At 45.5% G+C, this 10,000-nt stretch overlaps 1 protein-coding gene across 7 annotated transcripts in view; it reads right to left on the reverse strand.

Annotated features, from left to right (window-relative positions):
- Positions 1-10,000, reverse strand: part of LOC134459192 (CLIP-associating protein 1-B-like) — a 95,396-nt gene that overhangs the window by 60,165 nt on the left and 25,231 nt on the right. For 6 of the 7 annotated variants that reach the window (XM_063211484.1, XM_063211481.1, XM_063211485.1 and 3 more), the window contains exons 4-7: positions 9,443-9,534; positions 9,239-9,314; positions 8,761-8,858; positions 7,361-7,425 (exon numbers count right to left, since the gene is read on the reverse strand). In XM_063211484.1, the coding sequence (XP_063067554.1) occupies positions 7,361-7,425; positions 8,761-8,858; positions 9,239-9,314; positions 9,443-9,534 (331 nt within the window). Of the gene's footprint in view, positions 1-2,922; positions 3,022-7,360; positions 7,426-8,760; positions 8,859-9,238; positions 9,315-9,442; positions 9,535-10,000 lie in introns of those variants that run through there. The other variant, XM_063211483.1, reaches the window with a different exon arrangement.

Raw genomic sequence — 10,000 nt, forward strand, 5'->3', positions numbered from 1 at the left:
AATCCGGCACCTGCTTATTTGGATGTGCAGCATACAAAGTAAACGCCTCCTTGAATCCCACCCTTGCCTCTACTTACACCTCCTCAGACCATGGCTGAAGTGTCTTTCAGCAAGGCAGCTAAACTCAAATTACTCCAAGAACTTAACCAATACCCTGTAAATAAATGCAAGTCGCTTTGGATAAAAGTGTCAGCTGATAAAAGTGTCGGCGAAGTGCAATGTGATGTGATGTTATGTAATGTCTGCATTCATAAATAATCTCTTCGAGAGACAAGTTGGTATTCAGCTGAAGGGAGAAAGGTGCAGGTGGGAGAGATTGCTCATGAGAGATTACCCTGAATACAATTCAAACATGCCAGGAGCAGTCTGGAGCAGGGCAGACAGGAGGTGAAAGAGAGCGATACAAAGGTACTGTTGGTTCTGTTTTCACAAGCTCTGCCCATTTGCCTATCCGCCGTCTCATTTTTCATTACCTCATTTTCTCCCTTTCTTAAATTCCCCATGTTCTGTCTCTCTCTTCCTCTCCGTCTCCTCTCTCTGCTTCCCAGTTGGCGCATTTCGGCTTTTTTAAAAGTCACAGTCCATTGTGTCACAGCGGGCGAGTCAGGGTGGCGATCTGCCCGGTGAAACCCAAGGCTGGCATAACGCCCCCACACCTTCACCTCACACACACACAGACACATAGACACACACACACTTCTCGCAGGGCTGGCATACCCTCGCAGGCCCATGCCACCCACACCCAACACCCACCTCCTCTCCACTGCCTGCCTTGGCCCTGGGCTCAGCAGTGGGCACCTCACATGGTACAGAGGGAGTGAAAAGAGCAGCAGACAGGAGCAGAGTGGAGGGAGGAGAAGAGAAGAGAAGAGAAGGGCAGAGGAAGAGAGGAGAGCTCTATTGAGGCAACTCAGTGGGAATGTGTGTGTGTGTGTGTGTGTGTGTGTGTGTGTGTGTGTGTGTGTGTGTGTGTGTGTGTGTGTGTGTGTGTGTGTGTGTGTGTGTGTGTGTGTGTGTGTGTGTGTGTGTGTGTGTGTGTGTGTGTGTGCAGTGGGCATCAAACAAAGGCACCATTCAGTTCACCCCCTGCTCCCCCTAACTGGCATGGAACGCTCTGACCTTTTCTGTGCCGTAGTGGGTGAAGAGTAGGGGGACGGCACTGGGGTTGTTGGATGCCACCTGCACCCCTCAGCACCCCCCTCCCTTTTTACCCACAATCCCCTTCACCTCTCAGCTGCTCCGAAGGGCACAATCTGTGGCATGGCGTTACCATGGAGACAGAGCCACAGGCTACCTCACAACAATATTCCAATTTACCCAGCACGCCAACCTATACATCACTTCAGACTGCAGCAAGACACACAGCAGAATTCTAACTAACATCAATACTGCAGAACATTGTAAAACGCAACAGGTTGCATGGAAGCTCTCCCACCAAAAAAACAAAAAACGTGTGTACGCATCACAGCATCTTGCAACACATTTCGTTTCTCACAGCTGTTTAACCGCCATTTCTAATAGCCGTGGTGTAATGGTTAGGGAGCTGGACTTTAGATCACAGGGTTGCAGGTTTGAATACCACCCTTACCGATTCTTTCCTCCCTCCTTGGCTGAGGTAGCCTTGAGCAAGGCACCTAAGCCCAAACTGCTCCAGGGACTGTAACCAATACCCTGTAAATAACTACAAGTTGCTTTGGATAAAAGCGTCAGCCAAGTGTAATGCAATGTAATGTTTTAAACTTTTAACCTCTACTGAGCTGCAGCATAAACTACTGTGCGATACTGGAGACACGTTAACGCAAAATAAAATTTAGAGGATAAGAAGAAGAGACTTTATGTGCTTTAAATAAATAAAGTTGAGCAGCTCCGGGGACCAGGTTACACAACATGTAGTGAGGGGGGTGTACAGACTGTTACAATCGGTTCGTTATTATCGCACAGGGGGGGACAGTCAGCGGGTCACAGGGCTTACATCAGCACCAGCAGTGGAGCAGCATGACTGAGTGGCTGGCAGGCAGGACGGGCATGACGGCATGTTTATACCCCGCAAGCACAAGCTATGCCCCCCAAGGAGCCATAACAAAACCAAAAAACAAAGCAGAGGGCACAGGGCATGGGCCACTGCCTCTGTATGCATACATCTGTGTCAGTTTGTGTGCGTGAATGTGTGTGTGGATGTGAGTCTCCATCAGGTGTGTGTGTGAGTGTGTGTGTGTGTGTGTGTGTGTGTGTGTGTGTGTGTGTGTGTGTGTGTGTGTGTGTGTGTGTGTGTGTGTGTGACTGTGAAGGTGTCCATCTATCCTTTTTCCGTCTACCAGTGGTGTGTGTCTCCATCTATGCACCAGTGTGTGTGTCTCCATTCTATGCACCAGTGTGTGCGTGCGTGCGTGCGTGTGCGTGCGTCTTCTCCAGGTCACTGCTGATGGAATACGAGGAGGTGCAAACCCTAAACATCCTCCGACACCAGAATTTGAACCAGGAGAGCAGTGAGACACGGCAGCAGCTACAGTACAGACTATAAAAACACCCCAAACACCTGACATTGACATGAGATGTCCCCCTGGCTGTCTATAAATGGATCACCTGTTTGACAGGCCCAAACACTACACACACACACACATGCACACAGCTCAGGTTTGAGTTTGAGACAGACAGTCACCACCTGTAACATTTTACTAGAGGACAGAGCTGTACAGACTTCAATATGAAGGTGCGTGCGTGCGTGTGTGCGTGCGTGCGTCTGCAATGCTATGATACACATGCACATCTAAACGTTCAAGAACAGACTTCTTCTGACTTCACTAGGAACACCCTTCTTGTGGCAACGCACTAGCATAACAAATATGCAAAACCCAAACTAGCACAAACCTGAGCAAAACACAAGATGCAAGTTATGCATTAAAAGCATGAATTATCTCTTACCGTCCCCTGTTGTCATGGTGCGTGTGTGCTGAGAGAAGTCTCTAAAGTGTATGTGGCCAACTACCTCTCGTCTCTCCACAGAGGCAACTCTCCTCTCAATTTCTCGCTCTCTCCATCTCCCTCCCTCTCTGTGTTCCTCTCTCTGCACCCCCCCCAACCCCCCCCCTCTCATTTGCTCTCACACACTCTCTCTCTCTCGGTTTCTCTCACTCCTCCTCTCTGGTCTTGTGACCACACAAACAATCTCCCATGCCACGACTCTCCAAAATAAAAGTCTCTGCTTTTCACTCTGTGTGTATTGCATGAGTCTTTTTTGTTTACTGGGCCCGACCTTGCAACTTTATTCCCCAATAATGCTTGTCTCCCTCGCTCAGTCAGTCACTCTGTCTTTCACACAGACACAATTTCACCTCTAAATCCCTTACTATGAATGAATGGAGGAGGAGGGAGTTTCCACTTCTCTGGGTGCTTGGTATTCAGGTGCTGTCGTGGGACTTTTGGGAGGTTTTGATGTGTGTGACTGTGTGTCCATGTTTGTGTGTGTGTGACAGTGTGTGTGTGGAGTTGACTTTCTAACAGGAAAAGGTGAAAAAGAGTTTTTGTCAGAGTGGTCTTCTTGTCCTCTTTGGACTAACACAAGGGCTAATGATGGGAGGAGAAAGGAAGGATGGCGGTCAGGAGAAAGAAAAGAAAACATTTAGTGGGTGAGACAAAGGGAATGGAGAAAAAGTAAAGAGATGAGACAAAGGAGAATAGGGAATAATCACTCTTCTCTCTAGATTGCAGTAACTATGAAGAAGCGCTTTAAAACCTAATGCCTCTCTTCTCCTTCACACGCTCCTCGTCACTCAGAGAGAGAGAGAGAGAGAGACAAATACACACATATATTGCATGCACATTACAATGGACACAACGGCAGCATAGATGCAATGGATGCACACACGCACGCACACACAAAGATCAAGTACGATCAAATCTGTAAATATGAGTTAATAAAAATACACACATAGCTGAAAACAAAAATAAATAAATAAATAAAAAATGAGTATAGAAACTATTGAGAGTGAAAATGTCCAGCGAGGGGCCTAACCCAACAACCTAACCCTAACAGGGAGCAGGGCAGAAGGTGAAGGATAAAACGCTAACACTAAGTGGATTAAAGGATCTGCTTTTTCTCCTTGAGAGTCAGTCATGAAAGGGGAAAAAAACACACACATGGCTCGAAACCAACAGCGCTTTCAGGATCTTCTCGACGGGGACAGTGGACATGGGAGAGTCACAGGATACAAGAAAGAGACACAGGCAGAAGGAAAGAAAAACAGAAAGGAAAAAATGATATAAAAAGTACATGCAGGAAGGGAGGAAGGAAGAAAGGACAGGAGGGAGCAATGGGCATGTTAGGGAGAGGTGCAATGTCTAAACATAAGGGCGCGAATAGATCAGACATGACTTGAGCGACACCGGCGACGGAAGTAATACACTTTGCATTGAGTCGCTGGGTACAGAAGAGACATAAGCGGTTTGGGAGACTAGAGGCCACTTGAGCGACAATTTTAAGTTGGACTTCAGCGAATATTATGCAAATGAGCTATAATGCGGTGTAGCGGCAGCCAATTGTAATGTCGGAATGCTTGCATTCTGCTTCTAACGGGCATATTCTGTGGCGTCCAGTGTGTTTGTCCAGTAAGAGACACATGCATGAGACGCAGAGAGGGAAAGAGCTACACAGGAAAGGAAAACACTGACTGAGGTAGACAGATAGGCATGTAGAAGCCACAAGACACAGGGTGTCACACAGTGAGTATGTGAAACACAGAGAGAGAGAGAGAGAGAGAGAGAGAGAGAGAGAGAGAGAGAGAGAGAGAGAGAGAGAGAGAGAGAGAGAGAGAGAGAGGCAGGCAAAAAAGAGGGATGCCAGGAGATTGAATGAGGGCGAGACCTACTTCCCAATTTCCTAACAGTCACAGCGGCTCAATACAGCTGCTGTTATAAAGAGTATATGGGGCACCCATCCCATTTCACTATTGATAATGCCTCAGTGTGTGTTTGTGTGTGTGCGTGCGCGTGTGTGTGTGTGTGTGTGTCGATAGAGTGAGTAACACTGTACAAGAGTATGCAGGTTTATGGGTGATGGGACTTTTCCTTGTGGAGTCCACAACATGCACATTGGACGAGAACTTTAAAGAAACACTATGTAGCTTTTCTCTCCACTTTGGTATAAAAAAGTCATATAGCACTTCGGTTGCTTTGTACTTACGTGTACATGCACTACATAAATAGATGATACACGCCCTTATGTTCTAATAGCATTCGATAACCTAGATTGATATCCATCACTGTTAGAATAACATTAATGCAAGTGGGTTACAGCACGTAGGCCTGCTGCAAAGCTACTGGCTAGCTGGTTTAACCCACTTCCAGTTGATTATATTCAGCTGAAGTTAACGGTTGGAGTGTCTGCCTGGGATTTGGGAACTCTGGCACGCACCGGTCTGGTAGAGGTCTGTATATAATGTAGGCTCTTACGCAACATTAAGGCAGACGTTAAACACTCAAGAGAACCAGGATGGAACATATTAAAAAGTTCCTTGCCACTCTATCAGTCCTGAAATCAAAACTGTGTTGTTTGAAATGTTTTCGTACGTGTTTGCTAAAAGGGTTGTCTGTATGTTTGCTTACAGCTAACAGATAGACAAACCAACCAACTCCACCAAAACCATAAACCTCTTTGGAAGAGGTTAAGAGGTCAGGTCACTTTAAAAAATGGTGCATTTCCCTTCAGGTAATTAATACTAGACCTCAGCCTCCCTGTTATCCAAAACACACGGCCCAGAGAAGGACATTAGTGATTAGTTGTCCTCTCTGATGTGTAGGGGACCAAGAAATGAACCTATAGATGAGGGACAGTCACATAAACACCATTATGGCTCAGTGAAATTGAATGAAATGTCATTTGCTGGCCAGAATCTCAAAACAGGGAAGGCAAGTACACAACCTTTTCTAGGAGGTCAAGACAAACTGTATTACAGAATCTCAACTCACTCTGGATGGTGAATGCTGCACTTTCCCAAGACACACACACACACACACACACACACACACACACACACACACACACACACACCTTAGCTCCAGTGTGTCTGTGTGTGAGCGTGCATGCCTGTATCTGCGTATGTGTGAGCATGCGTGCGTGTGTGTGTGAGCGTGTCAGCAAGATCCTCTTGTCTGGGTGACTTGATAACCAGCACCTGGAGACTGTCCATCAGAAACCCATCTAGCCTTCCCTCACATCCAGTCACTTTCCAAAATGAAGAATGATCTCAGGGCGGCTCAGAAATGAAATTACTTCTTGGCAATTATGAAAACACAGACAGACAGACAGACAGACAGACAGACAGACAGACACCTAGACACTTTAACTGTTGCCTCACTTTCAGAATAGGCATGATTCCCATCAACAGTGTTATGACAAACCACTGATGCCATCAACATGCCCGTAAACCCTAGCTGACAAGCCAATGAAGGCACAACATTAGCTTGTGCTAGTGACACAGACACAGACACACACACACACACACACACACACACACACACACACACACACACACACACACACACACACACACACACACACACACACACACACACACACACACACACACACACAGACACACACACACACAGACACACACAGGCTCACCTGAGCGAGGCAGATAACTCCACCTGGTGTATCCAGGTGTATACCACACACACGTGCGCGCGGGCACACAAGCGCATACACGCACACACACCTGAGGCAAACATTGACTTTCAAAGCTGATCTGTCCACCAAATTATCTCTACACCCACACACACACACACACACCCACACACACACACACACACACACACACACACACACACACACACACACACACACACACACACACACACACACACACACACACACACACACACACACCCACATGGAAGAAACATCTACCAACATGTTTCATCAAGCTACGCAGTCAGTGGTAATTAAATGGTATGAAACCACAGCCAAGGGACATGTTCAAATTTTCCCAATGTGTATTAAAAGGCACTCTCTGGCCAATTTGCTGTAGTCTGTTCACAACACAGCAGTAGAAGCAATAATGGCACACTTAGGCCTGCTACTACAAGAGTTTACACATTCAAATCCAAACCTATGTGCAACAAATTTGCCTTGCATGTAAACCCAGGAAACCCAGTTATTTAAGGAAAACACACACTGAGCCAGGTGGCTTGATACCACACGCACACGCACGCACACACACACAAATAAAGGCACACCCATACACACAGAACACACAGACAGTCACACCCATGCACAGAGAACATGCACGAATAAACCTTGGCATAAACACAAACACACTTTGAAGGGGCGATTAAAAAAAAAAAAAAACATGGCAGTACTCACCAGCTGAGAGAACCATGCTCCCTGATCTTTGGACTTCGTCAAATTTACTAAAAATTACATTCAGGCTGCAGAAACAAGAGAAAAGACAAGAGGGACAAAAAAACAGAGAAGCGATAAGTTGAGGGTGACTCCGAGGCAGGCGCTTCCCTCTTTAAAACTTTTTTTTTGGGCCCACAACCTTCTTATTCTTGGCTGAGGCCCTACCTAAGTACGTCTGATAAGAAAAAAATTCTCAACAAATGCAATAACGTGCTCTCCTCAGATCTCACCTAATGCTCCTGCCTGCCGATTGTGACGTGTGTGTGTGTGTGTGTGTGTGTGTGTGTGTGTGTGTGTGTGTGTGTGTGTGTGTGTGTGTGTGTGTGTGTGTGTGTGTGTGTGTGTGTGTGTGTGTGTGTGTGATAGAGTGTGAGTGTGTGTGTTTACGAAGAAAAACAAAGCAAAACACAAGCAGTCAGACGAGCCAAGCTCCTAGACAAGGCCTCTGGCAGTACACTACATACTTCTAATGACCTTTAAGGCCTGTGTGTGTGTGTGTGTGTGTGTGTGTGTGTGTGTGTGTGTGTGTGTGTGTGTGTGTGTGTGTGTGTGTGTGTGTGTGTGTGTGTGTGTGTGTGTGTGTGTGTGTGTGTGTTACATATTTCTAATGACCTTTCAGGGCGGATTCACCCCGGGGGAAGATTGGCACTATTGTGTTAAGGATCTTTACTGCGTTTATGTGCACTGTAATGAACACACGCACGCAGGCACGCACGTTCAGTAATTAGTTAGTGAAAAATGCTAAGCATTCATGAATTCCACACATAGGTATGGCAGATTTTGTTTGGACTATCACGCATCCCTTGCAACAAGCATACCATGACCGACTGTAAGCAATGCAAACATGCTTTAGTGACTAAATGAGTTTGATTTTCAATCGAAACGTTTTAACTGGATGTGGTAAGAAGCAGCCATTTTGACGACATTACCAGATGACAAAAAAAGTCTCTGTCAGATGATATTAGAAACTATATTGTTTGGCATGATTTTTTTTTCTACTATATTGCCCAGCACTAGACTTAATTGTACTGCCATGTCATGTTGCATGCAATTAAGGCTAAAGCCTGGTTTAGATTCGTCCTTCAGTAGGAGGACATGCCCTGTCAGAGGGGGGTAGCGGCAGATCAAGTACCCAAACAGCCACCACGCCCCCTCTTTTAGCGCTGAAAAGACCTCTTGCCGAGATCAACGTATATTTCTCCCAGGCTGTATTGTCTGCGATCTGCCACTGCACCAAGCCCCCCTGATAGTACGTGTCCCCAACTGAAGGAGGAGTCTAAACCAGGCCTAAAGGTCTTAGCAGCAGGACAGCCAGGCAGGCGGCTGGGGAAGCTAGCTTTAGCATTGTGTGTACCACCTACCGGGACTGAGGAAGGCCTTTCTTGCCCAGGTCCATGCGTACCCTTTCCCCCACGTGTCTGTAGATCTCCACCAGGCAGTTCATGGCCCCGTCACGAACCTGTGGATGAGCAAACACACACACACCCATACACACACACACACATGGTTACCTCACATTTAACCTGCAGGCACACATCTCAGTCCACATCAAAGATTCAAACATGCAAGAAGACACACAAAACAACCAAATAATATATATTTTTTAAAGTATGAAATATTATACTTCTGAGCTGAAATAGGAATTAACAGACTTAAGGGATTAGTGAAATAAGATTCAGTTAATTATTCACGTTAAGATTAATTTGCTGCTTTGTTTACACTGGCTCAGGTGTACATGCAATACCTCTTAAAGCCACCAGGTGTCAGCTAAGCATGTTATTGGAGATACAGTACCCAATGAAAATCACACGGTCAACAAGGAAAGTTCTTAGTGCCTACCTGACTAGTTGGATCTCCCAATAGATTACATATATGGGGAACTATTTTATTGAGGGTGAGGCCTTGGGCACCGTATCTGAAGACAAGAGAAAAAAAATGAAAAATAGTCAAGTCATGAATCAAAATACGCAATGAAAACATGTCTTTACAACACACATCTTTGCTATTATATTATAATATTTTTGATGATACTGAAGTACTTACATATTAAGTGTGGCGATAAGGCAGAGGCAGACCCCTTCTCTGGACCTGTTGTTTTTATGCTTGAATCCCCCCAACATACGATCCCAGACATACTGTAGACACACAAGCAAACAGGCAAGTGTTCAATTAATAGATTATATATACAACGTACAACTTAATTAACAGCATAACTGTAAAATAAATAAATGAGATACATTCCAAAAAAGGTATTCAGACAGACACTGGAAACAAATTCCGGGGGGGGGCATTATAACCATTCTGAGCTGCACTGCATACCCATTATACAGGTGTGAGCTTGCTAATTGTCAGTTTTTTAGATCTGAATTGTGATTTTTCCTCTTTATTTTGTCCTATGTCCTCAAGTATGTCTATGTGTTCTAAGGTTGAAAGATTCCTTTCAAGTCCTCCTACTTGTCCAGCACTTTGGACAGCTACCTCTGTTGTATTTTAAAGTGCTTTATAAATAAAATTGACTTGACTTGACTTGACTTAATACCGGGCATGTGTCTGTGTGATTCATATACACAGGTGTGTACGCCTGTTTTATGACCCACACAC

The sequence above is a fragment of the Engraulis encrasicolus genome, chromosome 12 (genome assembly GCF_034702125.1).
Source record: "Engraulis encrasicolus isolate BLACKSEA-1 chromosome 12, IST_EnEncr_1.0, whole genome shotgun sequence".
NCBI classification, from domain to species: Eukaryota; Metazoa; Chordata; class Actinopteri; order Clupeiformes; family Engraulidae; genus Engraulis; species Engraulis encrasicolus.